At 45.8% G+C, this 16471-nt stretch overlaps 1 protein-coding gene across 1 annotated transcript; it reads left to right on the top strand.

The window, feature by feature from the left end:
- Positions 1-234: 234 nt before the first annotated feature.
- Positions 235-15992, top strand: LOC142574238 (uncharacterized). Its single transcript, XM_075683378.1, has 3 exons — positions 235-341; positions 2340-2398; positions 15355-15992. The coding sequence occupies exons 1-3, from the start codon at positions 290-292 to the stop codon at positions 15652-15654; spliced, it is 411 nt and encodes a 136-aa protein (XP_075539493.1). The 5' UTR covers positions 235-289; the 3' UTR covers positions 15655-15992.
- The last annotated feature ends 479 nt before the right edge of the window (positions 15993-16471 follow it).

Here is a 16471-nt window from a genome sequence, read left to right as displayed (position 1 = left end):
TGAATGCACGCCGATAGATTGTTGGCCTTAAAAAGTTTTTTTGCGTTTTTGTTTTCGGTTTAGTGCCAATCAAGTGCTGCAGAGAATTTTGTTTCATGCACATGGAGTAGAAAGTCTGCGCTCGTTGAACAAGTCCTGTAAGTGACGCAAGTTGACCTTTACATAGAGCCGCCTCCCTTAATGGGAAGGTATAAAACGGCGCGTATCATAACGGCTGTGTTGCTTTAGATCCCACATCTGTGCACCGAATTGGTTGCAGTGCAAAACGATCTATTCGCTTTTTTTCAAGATGCTACAATTTCACGGATTGCTGTATTTTTCCACAATAGCACTTGCGGTTGGTATGTTCTATTGATATTTTCTTTTCAAGTAAGAGAGACCTTTAATCAAATGATTTTTTATGCCAATACCACTGTTGGATTGGACACTCGCAAAGACAGCCAGTCCTTCTATGGACGCTCTCAATGTATTACCATTGCTGGTCATGCTTTCTGTTTTCTGTGAAACCAATTGACATCTACCCAAATGGTTCCTGTGACTGCCATCTGATGACATCATTATTTATGAGCAAAATTGTAGCCCTAGGTTTCCCTATTTGTCCTTTGACCCTTTAACTGGCTCTTGATTCTATTGGGAACACGTGATTTAGCTGAAAGCAAAATTCTACTGCTTGAATTTCCCAAGACGAAAGGGCTCTAAATAAAAATACAAGGTTTTTATTTCTGTATACTGACAACTCCGCGCACATCAGTCAAGAGTTGACAATTGTGTAATAGCGCAAACGTGGCGTTTGCACTGGTTTGTGCGTGTGCACTCACAATTTCGCGCTATGTACCAATTGCAACTAGTAAATCCCTATTAGAACGGTGCTCCTTCCTGATATTCATAGCCAGTGAGCTTCAAAAAAGAGCCACAATGGAGGCATGCTAGGAGATAACATTTCAAGTTTTTTTGTAAAAACGTTCAACACTATAACTATTACAACTGAAATCACGGGGACCTGTTGGGCAGTTTACGCTGTCGCCGTAAGCTTCAAGTTATTGTAGATGTATTTCTCTAGTATTGTATAGCGTGCTCTAATATAGAATAACTTATTTTTGGTTTTCGTAACGGTTCAGCAGCATCAGCGTTTCCTTCTTTTTCTTTCTTTCATTCGTGGGCGGGGAGGAGGTGGAAGGAAAGATTTGATGACGCAAAGCTTGCATTTTAATGTCATGCTACGTGTCACGCGTACTAATAGAATTGTATGAAGAATAGAAAATTAGATAATTACAGAATAAAATGAGTGCTTCATATCATGGGAAGCTTATTGTTGTTCTTTTATTAAAATTGTTACAATAGTTCTTGCTGCTTTTGCGGGCCCATCGATAAGAGGGCCGTTTCGTCAGAAGTTTCTGAATATCTTTACGGAAAAAAACAAAAGTAAAAGCAGCTGTTATCCAAGTCACGGGTGCGACACACTTTTAAGTTCTGACCATTTGTTATCAGCCAATGAGGTGCAACGAGATGCTTCTTAAGGTACCGCTAAGTCTCAGTTATTCCAATCGGCATCATGCTATAAAATGAACCACATAAGAAGGCGAAGCATCTCGTTGGTATTTTCATTTACTGAACCAAGGACAATTTCATACGGAATAAGTAATTGTAGAGCGCAGCTCTTAGGCGCTTTTCCCTATGGCGGGCGTCGGTGTCGGCGAAGGCGTAACCGAGCGAACGAGCACTGTCGAAGATGAGCGCGGAGCTCTGCGGGGATAGAAAGACGCGAGCAGGAAAGCGGAGAAGAGGGTCCACTGGAGCCATTAGGTGGAAAGAGAAGGAGGGCATGGCGAAGGCTCGAGAAGAAAAAGGCGTTACAGTGACGGCTGCAACGAGATGGCGCCAGAGTAGCGCGCGGCGTCAGTGAGGCCTGTCGGCGGCTGGTGCTACGAATTGCGCCCACGGGTCACCCACGCGCTGGCTCTCGCGATCTCCAGATTGGCGAGACAGCCACGCGGCGCTTCGCTCCATTTGCAACGTGCCGTACGAGACAGACTGTCAGCTCCAGCCAATATATCCCAAAATTACAACACTCATAGATATACACTCAAAATTGAAATTAGCAGGTATTGTAATTGTCGGTGATTTTCCCCTGCCATTTACTTCATTGAGGCATGAATGAATTAAAGGTCAAACGTGTGCTACGAAGTGGGTTATGTTTCGTTACGGTAAACTATATTTCAATGAATTATTGTTACACATTAAAATTTAGGGAGACGTGTGAAATCAGAAATTAGATTTTTTTACAGTACATTGATAATATGAGGACGCATTATGACCTCGTGTATTAAAATTTGTTTCAGCGCGACCACTTGGCTTTCAAATTGGACAGATGGTACAAATCGAGAGGAAGTGCACACCGGTAAGATTAGGATGGTACTTCTTACATCTTAATTTTTCGTTCAAGGTTACGAGAATCAAACGGAGTGATTACTACAATTTAGACGTTAATCTTTTTTGGGCCTCTTCTTCTGCTCCCAGAGAAAACGAAACAAGCCAGACATAGCACATCATCAACGGAAATTAAATATTTACCCAGCTTTGTGCAGATTTATCAGCAGTGTGCTTTTGCATGTTGATAGGTATGGGTTCAGATCAACATCACGGTGTGAATATAGCATCTGCAGAAAAGTAACAAAGCAGCTGCATTGGCTCCTAAGCGTTCGGTTTTAATGTATGCTGTCGTTCAGTTTTTCAAAGTAGTCCAAGCGTGATTTTCCCGTCATGGCAAGCGGTCACAAATAGCTTCACTTGTTCCGAAAATATCACACGAAATATTTTGTGTGTTCCAATGTGTAAGTTATAGACACCACTCCCTCCAGCTCAAACCAACAGGTGCGCTATAACACACAGTCTTGCCATCTGAGGAAGCACATATATTTAGAGAAGTGATGCATTCATAGTTCATCAACGTATCGTCTATCACGAGGCAAGAGTTTTCAAGCACGGAATAAGTAGTACAAATGCGCCTATCGTGCATCACTGTACGACATTGTGCGAAAGCAGATAAAGGATGCGTGTTGCCATTCCACACATCGCGATCGCCTTCCATTATACAGTATAAGTAACTTATGAAACGTCCGCGGTCGCTTCTGTTTAATGTCGTCTCAGTATCATTGTAGCCTACTCTGCTGGCATTACTAGCACTTGTAGAAAACAGAAACAGCCCCAGTGGTGCCATGTTGTAAGTAATTGGTGCATGTTAAGCCCTTAACATTGTGGTTCAAAGAAACAGTTTCCACTGCAGAAAGAAAAATAAAAAAATTAAAGTGATGAAAGTGAACACATTTCTAGCCCGAGCAAACTGCAACGTTGCATCCATAACAAGAAGCAGTAACACGGCTCCAGCCTGGCGCCTAATCATCGTCGTCGTCAACATCGTCGTAATGGTTAACGTCTAATATCGCACAATGACTTCCGAATGTCCTGCGATTACCTCTCTTGCCTCTCTCTTGCCTCTGCGGCACCTCTTTTGCCTGATCTTTTTCTGGCCCGCAGTATGAATAAGGCGATCTGCCAGCATCCAGATCGAATGTAAGTAGAGGAAAACTGGCACCGTAGAGACAGTCAATAGTGTCGTCGACGCGTGGCAACGGGTACACGTCTTTCTTAAGCACTTTGTCCAGCTGGCTGCTATCAACACACAAGCACCATGACGCTCACGGTCTCGATGAAGGCTCAATTATGTTTTTATAGAGCATATTGTTATCCTCAGTTTGAATTATCTTGAGTTCCGACAGAGATAGTCGATAGGGTCCACGGTGAATAGGAACAGTATCGCTAGTATTATACGATGCTTGACAGCAAGCGTCTGGCCTAAGGGACGATTGTCAACATCGAAAACATTCCTGTATGAAAACAAAGAGGTTTTCGACTTCTGCAGGTAAAAGGTCCGCCGTAATCCGTTTCTGAATCTTGGGATCAGCGCAAGAGGCAGACTTTAGAGACCTGATAGGCTCAGAGGAAGCACTGGGTGAGAAAGCGGCGAGATGATGGTAAGCTAAAGGCTCAAGTTGGGTGAGGCAAATTCCTTATTGCACAATCTGCTTGGTATAACTGAAGTTTAAGACAGGCATGCACCTGCGATTGGCCGTGATAGAACTCTGTAAAGTTCGGTAACGTCATACTGCAATGGGATGTCGGACGGCGGAGTGATTAGATATACTCTCTATCAGGAGCTGGAGGGGAGGACGACAGTTCTATATATGATAATGATTTCAGAGGCAGTAGAACGATGTCGGGCAGCGAAGAGATTGGATACTCTCCATCATGAATGGGTGGGAAAGACTACGCTTCGATATATGATATCATTTAGGCGGCAGTCAGATAAAGCTGAAGGGGCCTAACCGGCAAAAGGTTGCATCATAAGCATATGAAAAATAGCCAGTTCTAGGTGGAGGGTGCGGGCGGAGGAATCAATAAGAGGCGAATGGGCTGAGATGAAAGTAAGGCGGAGAATTAGGTCGTGCGGGCAATGAGCAATCACGGTAAAAAGGACAGCAGTAAAGCGGCCAGCGATGCTACGGCGAGCTGTATACATACCGACGACAGGAACAGTACCGATATCCGCAACGCGAACTATGGGTGCCGGTGCAAGCGCGAGAAGCATTTTCATGCGCCCTCGGAAGGCAGCACTCATAATTCAGGGGTAGGCACCTGTGTCGATTAGGGCAGTGACAGTGGGGCCTTTAACGTCAACTTCGAGAAGGTTATCCTCCGTGGGCAATGTTATCGGAGAATGAGAGGGCAAAGGCGATACCACAGCTTCAACTACAGAAGCTGCACTTTCTAGTTTTCTCTCCGGGTGTGAGGGAAATGGATGGCGACGAGAAGCGAAGGCGCTGGGGTGAAGGGGACTGACGACGTCGGGGTCACGGCAATCGGCTGTTGCGAATCTTTGGAGCAAGGGCGTTAACGGCAGTGCGATCCCGGTGAGAAGCATAGGAAGCAGTAAGGGCAGAGTTAGGAAATATGCACTGTATTATGCAGAAGAGGGAGTTCGCCATCGGTTCTGGCAGTGATGAGCGATGTGCCAAATGAGGCAGCAGTGGAAACAGGGGGGCCTGCGTCAGAGGCACGCCATTCAGACTGGTAGCGGGATGCGACGGGAAATGATTGCCAGGAACGAGGAGGGCCGCGAGAGAAGAGCGCACGCTGCATTCATGGTGGAAGAGGTTATGGAGTTGAGACATATGTTTTAAAATTTCTATCGGAAAACGGCTTCAATCACAGCAATCGTCGCTGTTGATCAATCGGGGGCGTCGCGGGGTAGGATGGCGAATTGGCGGGCTCGAGCTCGCGGCGAATGACACGAGTGACGTTGTCACATGGGAGTGGTTGGCGCGGACGGTCCTCACAAGCCGACGAAGCAGAGGTATTTGGCTGGTGCCCAATGTGTGGTGTGGTACGTCGGCTCTTCGCTTGTTGAAAGCAGCGCATTTTTTGATGATGGCTTCAATTAGAATTTAAAAGCAGCAAGTTGAAGGCGTCTTCTGTGGTACTCTTTCAATGTGCGCCACTTTATCTGTTTCAGACATCTTCTCAGCTTTGCAGCAAAGAGCCAGGACGTCTCGTATGTACGAGACGTAGGCCACGCCGGGGCTCCGAACACGGGTAGCAAGTGCCTATTTGCTGCTACGGTGCGCCCCGACGGGGTCGCGAAACAGTTTGCCAAGTGTTTCTTTCAAAACGTCTCACCTTGCGAAGTCGTCTTCGTAGGTTCGGTACCACATAAGGGGGGTACCACTGAGGTGAGAAAACGACGTTAGCAAACATGTACGTTTAATGCCACCTGTTATGAGTGCAGGCGCGTTAATAAAGTTTTCTCCACTCTTCGACGTCAGTGGCGTCCAAGCCGGGAAAACTGCCAGGGTCGTAAGGATGGGGAAGCTTCACGACTGGAGCAATAAGACGAGTCATACTCGACGCTGGTGAGTCCTCATCTTCGGAAGATATTGTAGCGAGCTTGATGCAGCGACAGCTGAGAAGCTCCGTGGTGAGGACGGGACCGCAAACTTCCACCAACATGTCCCCTGCGGTGACACGCAAGCGCAGGAAATAATTACACTGTATTTATAAAAGCAGCGCAGCCAAAGACCAAGGCTGAAACTAGCTCATGCCAAGCGCAGGTGGCCATATTCCTCTGCCTTTGCGTCAAGTCTCTTAAGCGTCTCTTGCATAGCGGGAATATTATAGCTATTGCATTTTTTGCTTGCTTCATATATCGTTCTGAGCCTATCTATATTTCTATCTGACTAGCTTCTTATGCGGACCCATTGAGGGCAAGTTGTTTACTAGCTTGGGCCGCTAGGCATGTGCTCGTGATGCGGTCGTGGTTTTGCCACCGTCATCATTATAGCTTCGCGATTAGAGCTTCGTCCTACCGTCAACGCCGACCCAGTAGCCCAATTTGTCTATTAATTTGGACTGCAAGGCATGCGCACGTTGTCGTGATACCACTTTGCCTGTAGCATTGTTGTGATGCCATTCTCGTCATGCCGTCATCTTCATGACATTGCTTCCTACATACATCGTAATCCCAGTGTCGTCATCCTGCTCTCATGCCATCGTCATACAGTTGCCCTCATGCATTCGTTGTGATACTGTCGTCAAGATGCCTTCGCAGTCATTCCACCATCGTCATAAGAGTGTCATCTGATTTCCGTCATAAGCTCCTCGTCACACACGGACGCCGTCATACTATTGTCAACATGTCATCATATTCGCCCTATTGTTTTACGATCGTCATCCCTATAGTATTGTATTCCAGTTTTCGTCAGACCATCGTCGTCAACCGCCTTTGTCTTTTATTTACGTTGTGTTCATTCAATCGTGACGATGCTACGTTGCATCGACGTCATTGTGCCGTCGACAGACCGTTGCCACCATGTATTTGTTGTCATACGGCCAACGCCATGCCTTCATGGTCATGGCAGCATCGTTAATACAGCTTCGCCAATCGACTGAAGTCATGCCATTGTCGTCCCATAGTCTTCATTATACGATTGTCACCACGTCGTCATCCCCACGCTGTCGTTTTACCGTAGTCATCAAATCAGTAGAGTCATTTCTTGGTCGTCATGCCGCCTTCGGCAAGCCGTCCATATCATTCGCCCTTCGTAATTATGTCGTAATCACTCTGACGCCGTTAAATCGTAATAATGCAGTCCTTGTCATGCTATCGTCGTCGCTGCGTCGCTTTCAGAAAGTAGCAGTTATGCATCGGCCGGCATCCCGTTGTCGTCATGTCGCTGTTGTCACGCTGTCGTAGTTTTAACACTAGGATAGCTGAAGAATTGTGCATGGACGTTGCGAAGAAGTAACAAAGTGTCTTAACGCAGACGACGAAGGGACGAGGGGGGAGAATGAAGAAGATGGCTGACCGCATAGCCTAACCCTCCTGTGCATTATTACGCATTGGCGCAGCCGCAGCTTTTCTGTGTCGACATTAAAGTCAAGATCTGGGTAGAATTCATCATTGGAGCAAATCAACGCGGTGGCATCCCAATCTTGGCTACAACGCCTCAAGATGAGGAGGAACAAGTTCTTGCGGAAGCAGTGAGCACTGACGCATTTGTCTCCTATATAAGCACTAGAACGAAGCTCCCTCACTATGATTTAGTTGCAAAAGAAAAAGTGAAGCTGAATATGAAACTTCAAGATTATGAGAAGTTTGTGCTGACTCCAATTCAAAACTGCACGAGGCCTGCTACCCTTGCTTCGTCTGACAGTGGCGTCAACCTACTCACTAAGTTTCTTGAAGTGAAACAGAAGCAGAACAGACAGCAAAATATATTATCGCATTTATTTGCAAAGGTGACTGAGAGGGGAATGATCAGGCCGAGTCCACAATACGTGAAGCCAGGCATGTTAGATGGAAATTGCGATAGTACCGAGTCCTGGCTAACGGTTTATGAATATGTATGTAATGAAAACTACTGGCACAGTGATAAAGATGAAGTGAAAAACATGCGAATATTGCTTTCAGGAATAGCCAAGAGTTGGTACCAATTGCGTGTCAAAGCTCACAGCAACAAGCCATGGACGGAGTGGAAGGAGAATTTTCTCTGCTCTTTTGGGATTATGGGATAAAGCTATTGCACTCAAGTACAGGTCTGGTCCCGCACTCAGCTATTTTTAAGAGAAAAGGACGCTACTCCAGCTGGCTGACTCAGCCTTGCTCGAGACCTCTGTGGTTCAGCTTATCATTCATGGTTTGAGTCCGGACCTTCAGAAACAAATACAAGTGAGAGGGTACAAAACGGTTGAAGAACTTCTGGTGGTTTTGCGAAACCTCTACCTGAAAGACTCGACACCCCAGCAGCAGCTTATGATGCCTGCTGCAAGGTTCCCAACTGCCACACGAGCTGATGAAAGACGCCCGCTTGCAAGCGGGAATTCTACCGCTTCTCTTGTGTCCTTTTTAACTGACCAAGGAGGCTCAAGCCAACACGAAGAGTCAGATGCTGTGTCAAAAAAACTAAATAAAGAGGGCTTCGGCTTCCACCTGAAGACACCAAGAGAAGCTGCTTATTTGTCGCACGCAAACCTCTTGCATATATCTGTTTTGCTGATGGAAATGATGAAAGGAGCGCCTTAGTTGACAGTGGAGCAATGATCACAATTATACATGTCCGTAGTGCTGAGACTGAGTAAGTACAACAGGGACGGGCTGTGGAAGTACATGGATGCGATGGAAGGCGAGATATTCATGACAAATTGACTTGTTTAACCATATCCTGTCTCAGCAACAGTGTTGCTACGAAGGCGCTAGTACTCGACGGAGTACCCTATTAATTACTCCTATTACGTCCAGCCATCAGTGCACTTCACCTTAGTATCTACTGGACTGGAGAAGTAACCACGGATGAAAAGCGGCATAATGTTAGCGTTTCTTTGACTTCTTCTTCATGGAGCGTGCGGCATCCATCGTCATGTGAAGATGTTAAGGGATTTTACCCAGAATTGCTATGCTTGAAGGGATATCCCAAATCAACTACAAAGTTTGAGGTACCATTTAAGTTAGGCAATACTACAGTGGTGACAAAAAAGCCAAATAATATGTCAATGGAGAAGAGAATGTGGCTGAAGAACGAGCTTCAAAAGATGTTGAATGCACAAATAATTCGTCCATCGACGTCTACATTCGCGTCGCCCATCACAATTGCACCTAAATAAGATGGAAGCCTCCCACTCTGCACAGATTACCGGCAAACTAATAATCAGACAGAACTTTTTCCTTTTCCTATGCCACGTATAGACTCTATCATAGACGAGACGGGTGGCTACAGAGTGTTTTCGCGTATTGAGTTATGTAAAGAATTTTCGCAAGTTCCACTTTCTGAAGAATACAAGAAATAGTATGCCTTCATAACGCCTTTTGACATCTATGAGTATAATCGACTCCCTTTTACCCGCCGTGGTTGCTCAGTGGCTATGGTGTTGGGCTGCTGAGCACGAGGTCGCGGGATCGAATCCCGGCCACGGCGGCCGCATTTCGATGGGGGCGAAATGCGAAAACACCCGTGTGCTTAGATTTAGGTGCACGTTAAAGAACCCCAGGTGGTCAAAATTTCCGGCGTCCTCCACTATGGCGTGCCTCATAAACAGAAAGTGGTTTTGGCACGTAAAACCCCAAATATTATTATTATTACTCCCGTTTGGATGAAAGAACTCACCCGCTTGGTTACAGAAGATGATGAATGGCGTGTTGCTCCCATTTCTTGGAAGTTTTGTAACCTGTACGACGACAATATAATAATTTACTCTCGCAATGAGGGGAGCACTTAGAGCATCTTGCTAAAGTACGTCAAGCACTGAGTGACTCGGAGCTCAAGATCAATGATAAGAAAAGTGAGTATTCCCAAAGAAAACTTGTGTTTCTAGGTAGAGTATTCGATGGCCAAACCAAGTCAACAAAGCAGGAATCGGTCGAAGGAATCTTAAAAACTGCAGAAACCGTATGACCTACACTCTTTGCGGTTATTTCTCGACTTTGCGGGGCATCTTCGGGCTTCCATTAGAGATTAGGCCACGAAAACAAAGTGCCTCAAAAAATGACCAAAAAGAATGTGTAATTTCGGTGCACAACAGAGTTTGATTCTGTTTATCAAAGCCTTGTGAGCATCATTTCGTCTGACCCAATTCAGACGCTTCCAGACTTCAAGTTACCCTTCGAGCTGAAAACCGACGCTTCTCATTACGGCACAGGCGCAGTGCTTTACCAGAGCGATTCAGACTCTCAACGGAGCCGGAAGCAGAAGGTCGTGGGATATTATTCGTATACATTCTCGAAAGCGCAACTGAATTAGACGACTCTGGAAAAAAAGCTTTGGCAGTCCTAATAGTCGTACGCTATTTTATACCTCACCTGGATGGCAGGAGCTTCACGCTCTTTACCGATCAACAAGCCTTAACGTATATCCTTAACCTCGCAGAGCCAAGAGGAAAAATTGCGGGGTGGGTAAGTGGACTGCAGCAGTTTGTTTTGGTGGTCTGTCACAGACCTGGAGAACACCTGAAGGACGCAGACACACTCTCGAGACTTGCGGTAACCTCAGATGAAGAGGCTATCAGCGCAGCCCTACTGTGAGAGGGAACTGAAGGACTGGAGAGTTTCATGACGGAAAGTTCGTAGTCTCGGAAACAATGGTGCCTCGAATCTTGGAATTTTACCATGAATCCCTGGATTCTGGCGGGCACGGTGGGTTCTCGCGAACTTATCGCAAAATTCTTCAGAGTTTCCGGTAGAAACACTTGAAAGATGACATAGAGCGGCACGTCCAGTCTTGCCTCAATGTCAAGTACTTTCAGAGAACAGACGAGATGGTCCTACCTCGACATTCTGACATACCGTTTAAAGTCATCCGGGTGGCTCTTGCAGAGCTATGAAAAGGCCACAGGAACAAGAAAAACAAGTCTTTCTCAGTGGCAATAGACCAGGGCTCTAGAATAGTGCTCGCACGACCGGGTAGGGGAGACGCAATTAATGTGATAGCGCTTCTGAGCCGAGAGATGTTTAAGTATACCAAAGTAGTAATATCAGACAATGAAGCAGCATTTGTAAGCAAGCGTCTGCAAGAGTGGGCGAAGGAACGAGCTGTTTTGCGACGCTGCGCGCCCTACAATCCTGCAGGAAATGGCATGGCTGAAAGAATCATACGAGACTTGAAACCGTTTATTTCCATGTATCCCAGTTTCAAAGACGGATGGAAGTGCTGCTTTGAGGCCGCTGTAGCTCATCACAATCGGTCGCACACTGGGTGTATTGGCTATATTCCCTATTTCGCAACATTTGGAAAGAGACTGGTGCTCCCTGCTGATCAACAGCTTGGTAATGCTGAAGCCTGCAATTGTGCGAGAAGCGGAAAACTGCGGAAGCCTACCAGCAATACCGCGAGGACATGAAGAGGCAGTTCGACCGCCACCACAACACGCGGATACCCCGTATACAGCTGACCAGTTTAGTACTCGTCAGAAAAGGTGTTCCGGGTACGAAACAGGTGTACATGGGACCGTATCACATGGTGCAAACTGCGGTGCAAAAAGTGTCCTCAAGAGAGTTGGTTACGTCAACGATGACGGCGTGCTCGAGTTTGCAACTAGTGGAAACGTATTTAATAATCATCCCTGGAGGGATGAGTCTTCAAAGAACCCGCCGTGGTTCCTTAGCGGCTAAGGTGTTGGGCTACTGAGGACAAGGTCTCGGGATCGAAACCCAGCAACGGCGTCCGCATTTCTATGGGGGCGACATACGAAAACACCCGGGGTGCTTAGATTTAGGTGCACGTTAAAGAACCCCGGGTGGTCGAAATTTCCGGAGTCCTCCACTACAGCATGCATCATAATCAGAAAGTTGTTTTGGCATGCAAAAGCCCATAATTTCAAGTTTTCAAAGAGGGGGGGTGTACGTAGACGTTGTGAAGAAGTGACAGGTGTCTTAACGAAGACTACGAACGGACGAGGGGGGAGAATAACGAAGAAGGCTTACACCATAGCCTAGCCCTACTTTGTATTATTACAAGGATCACCATATCATCGTCTTCATGCCGTCATCCATATACCGCCATTGCTGTTTCGTTAGCAGGGTTCCTTCTTCCCCATTGTATCTTTGGCACTACATCGCCGTCATGCATTCGGGGCAATGTCGCCACGTTCATCGGTGACCTTGCAAGCGAGAGCTTTCGCAAAGTGAAGCCAAACGAGAGTATTTTGCATTTACGAATGCAACAGAAATCTTAGATTGACAAATACGATTGCTAAATAAATAGGATCTCAAAGATACCGCGTTTCGCTACGCTTCTAGAATGCTAATCACATTCCTAATAACTGTCTAGTGAGTTTACGTCTGCCGTAATTTTTTTGTAAAATTATAATCTCAAAAAAATAATCTGACAGTGCTGTAGTAGCGTTCGAGTAGTGCCCTTGGTGAATGCGCTACCTCTCTACTGCCACAAATCCGCGACGTTTTACTTGAACCTAACAAATGCTTTTCTGTACAGACACCGGAGTCTCCCAAACATAATAGAAGAAAAAGAAAACAGCCCAGATCTGGCAGTGCTTGTAATATCTAACACAACAGAACGAACAGAAATAGGCACACACATTTTAAAAGCCACAGTATACTTACCAATGCTTCCCCTGCGTTATTTGTAAATGGGTAGCATTCTTAAGGTACATAACTCACTTGGGGGTCACCTATCTATGTTTGCAAGTTTGTATCTAATTGTTTTGCCGCTTATCTGGGTCATTTGGTAGTCAGTGGTCGAACGGGTATGGGTAGCGCTTCGGACTGCTGTGCTGAGACAATGGGGCTCGAAATAAGACCATTGGGCCAACTTTTGTCATTCAGTATGTGGCAATGTCTACATTCGGGCGGGTCTTCAACAAATCTCTTTCGCACTTGCATGGGTCTCTGTTGAGGCGGGAGTGCGTAAGTACTTGTGTTTGAAACTCTTGACGCCGACTAGGGGTACAGGGTATACGCCCCTTTGTCCGTGCAGGTCACAAATGAACCTCTTTGATGACAACGTGGGTCACTGGTTATGTACCAGTAGGTGTGTGCTGCTTCACTAAGATGCAAAAGATTCCTTATGGTTCTCCGGTGTGGAGCAGAATGGAACCCTCGTCACACGAGTTTCTCAAGTATAGCAACCTCACGCATTAAAAGGCTGCGCCACAAGTGAACTAAGTATGCGGTGCTTTTTGATGATCACCTTATGTGCAAATGCTTTCGCGTGCTGCGCCATGAATGCACCGGGTATATGCTACTCTTTGATAGACCTTCGCCAATGGGAATCAATGAGTATGTGCCACTGAGAGTGCGGCAAACGAGGCAGCATTTCTCAGCGTTCGTAGGCACCGGGGCGCCCCACTCTCGGTCTCGGAGACTTTTCGCGGACTTCTCCTCACTACCGCTTGGTGGCGCAGCGTGTCCAGAAAGCACGAGACAGGAGCCCGGTTGCCGCATGACGTGTTTCTCAGTGATCTCAAGCACCAGCACACCGTGCATTTTGAAGGCCACACGCAGGCTACGCGGTGACAGCAGTAGAAGGAGCCGAGAGCGATCTTAGTGAAGCGCTAAGGAGCAATCCCACCCCTACTGCGCACGCGTACATATCTCATTTCAACAGCGGCAGTACGTTGTGTTATAGGGATTACATGCTATCGCATAACCGTGGACAGTCATAGTGAGATAGGTTGTGCAACAACTGAAGCACAAATATCGCCCCGTATAGTGTGTGGATATGCGTTCATGGTCATTTCGGTTTCGTATTTTTTATTAAGAGTACAACAATTGAAGGATACGTGCCGTACAACAATGGAGGGAGCAATTATCTAACTAGTAACCCCGTGGAGCCTGACGCTGTACGCCATGTTAGAAACGAAAATTTTTGCCCATCTTAGGGAAGGCACAAGAAGCTTTCGGGCAGCCTACATAACTTAATGCATGGTATTAAGAGGACAAAGTCGTTTAAAAGAAGACGCAAGAAGAGGTTTGTACAAGGATCACTTTCTACTGGTATAGTAAAACATTCTTTTTGTCGTGTATGAATTATTTTTTCAGTGAAGCTCTCAGTTCGACGATAAGCGGCGGCAAATGTTATGCGCGTATTCTTATGTCGTCCTCAAGATTTTCCGTATAAATATTTGGTCTAAGTGTGGATAATATTAAAAGTGATATTCAGGAAAATCTTTAGGTGTGCTGGTTAACTAGGTGCCAAGCCAAGTCCCTCAGCGCTCGTTGATTTGTAGTTAGGATCATGATGTGAAAACCTTGGCAAATTACCAATTTCCCTGAGCAAACAAAACGTGGTAGCGGTATCATATGCTATAGCAAGGCGGGGGGTTTAGTGGAATGCATGTAGCGAACATTTGAAGTGTGTGGGTAGTATTGCGTTTTAGAATGATATATCAGTTTTGGTTTCATAATCATTTAGGCAATAAACATGGTGAGTTCGCTTTTCAAATATTGTCTCTTAAATAAAGGAAGCATCCTGTTTAAATTTCTGGGTAACGGATCCAATAAAAGTAATTCACAACGAACTCTTAAAGAGCCGGTATGATTACATCCTTCGCAAAAAATTACTGACAGAAACCTTTCAAAGTATCAGCTGGCTACTTTACCACAGGCCAGTCCGCGTGATGAAAGGAAACCTTGAGTAATTAACCTGATTCAATTTTTTATCCCCCACAGCGCGTCTTCATCGTTTATTCGCCTACTGCTCATTCTTGGATATCCGCGTAAAAGGTTACACCAAAATTCTCAAAGAACTAAACATGCCACAGTTTTGATATTTCAAGAAATTAAGGAGCTACCCTATGTGTGATGTGCTTTCAAAGTTTCACGGGCATCTAATGCCGCCCTAATTTCCTGCAAGATGCCTTGTAAGGTGCTCCAAGGCCTCACAGGGCCGTTATCGGCGGTATATTTCTATGCGCTAGGAGAATATATCGTTGCACCATGTTAACATATCGATAAATGAACGTCCCATTTCGTGTAAAACATATCTGTGGAGAAATTTTAGAACGTGAGGCTTAATATTATGCACTGAATACAAACACGAAATATTCGTATGATTGATTATATCACACGTACGTAATGTAATGCCCGCAGGACATTTCTGAGGTTGCTTCGATGAATTAGATGAGGCAGCGTGGTTATTTCGTGGAAATAGTGGGAAATTGTGGGTTATGACTGGCAACTTTGAAAATGCATGGAATACTTGCTGTGTTTGCCTTAAATTGAGAACCACGAATGTGAATAACGAAGGATTGGTTGATTGCGGGTGCCATTTTTTTCTCATTTCGTCATTTCAGGTGCCGTACTCAAACTTGATATTGTGCATCACAATGGAGATGGCGGGTCCACCGGTAGGAGTCGTTATAGGGGATGATTTCGGCACAGGAACTGACAATGAGGCTCCCTGGCTAATTGAACCAGACTCAACACAGGGGGAGGACTCTGAGCTCAATGTGACTTCTGATTTGCCAGAAACTGAAGAAGTCCCCATCACTGAAAACAAGAGTGCTGAAGCGTCCCCATCGGAGGCAGTCGCACCTGCTGATGGGGATTCAGCAGAGGGCTCAGCATCAACTGAACAATCGGCGTCTGCGTAAGCATCACATCCAAGTGAAGCCGGCAGCAGAGATGCAACTACATCATGAGCGAGCACTCTAGTGGGATCCGTCTTGTAAGAGTCCTATGAAATACTAATAGAGATTTCAAAAAAGAGCACTCGGAAGCGACAGGGAATTATTTTCCGTGAAGTACGCTTTGAAAATACATGCAGGCACATCCTACACTGAGCGTTAACGTCTAACACTTGTTAGCCAGGAAAAGCAGTCATTCGAGCAAGATAAGCAAGTTTACCTGTAAATTCCCTCCTCCTAAAGATCGTCCCGATGCTGTAAATAAACAAAAGTATCAAAAATAAATGTACCCATAGTAAAGAAAAAAACGGGGCAACAAAAAAACAATGTTCTAAACTTCGTCAGTGGGCGATGAATGGCTTGAGGCGCACAACATCGACTGCTCCAGGTCGTGAGCGGCACCGCTGTGATTGCGTAAAGACGTCTAGTAGGGCCTCATGGACCACTGCTTCCAAACGTGAGATGATCTTGTAGGGTCCCAGATGGTACTGCAAAGGCTTCTCACTAATACCTGTGTCACACGTACATTTCTGATTGCGATCGGGCCTGATCGGGATTGAGCTTGATTCGGGTCAAGTGTTGCTACACGGTAATTTGCGATTGGGACCTTGCGGGATCCGCATCCCGACTATTGAGATCAGAGAATCGCGATTAGGCCCCTTGACCACGATCGATGATCATTGAATGACAACCGCTTTGAAATGGGGTGGTGAAAAATAATCACCTAGCCTGCTTGATTTATTCAGGAATGGTGCGCATGTTTATTATCAAGGATTTTTTAATA

This window comes from Dermacentor variabilis, chromosome 3, assembly GCF_050947875.1.
Source record: "Dermacentor variabilis isolate Ectoservices chromosome 3, ASM5094787v1, whole genome shotgun sequence".
NCBI lineage: Eukaryota > Metazoa > Arthropoda > Arachnida > Ixodida > Ixodidae > Dermacentor > Dermacentor variabilis.
The sequence above is the reverse complement of the archived record's forward strand: the minus strand, read 5'-3'. Positions and strand labels throughout refer to the sequence as shown.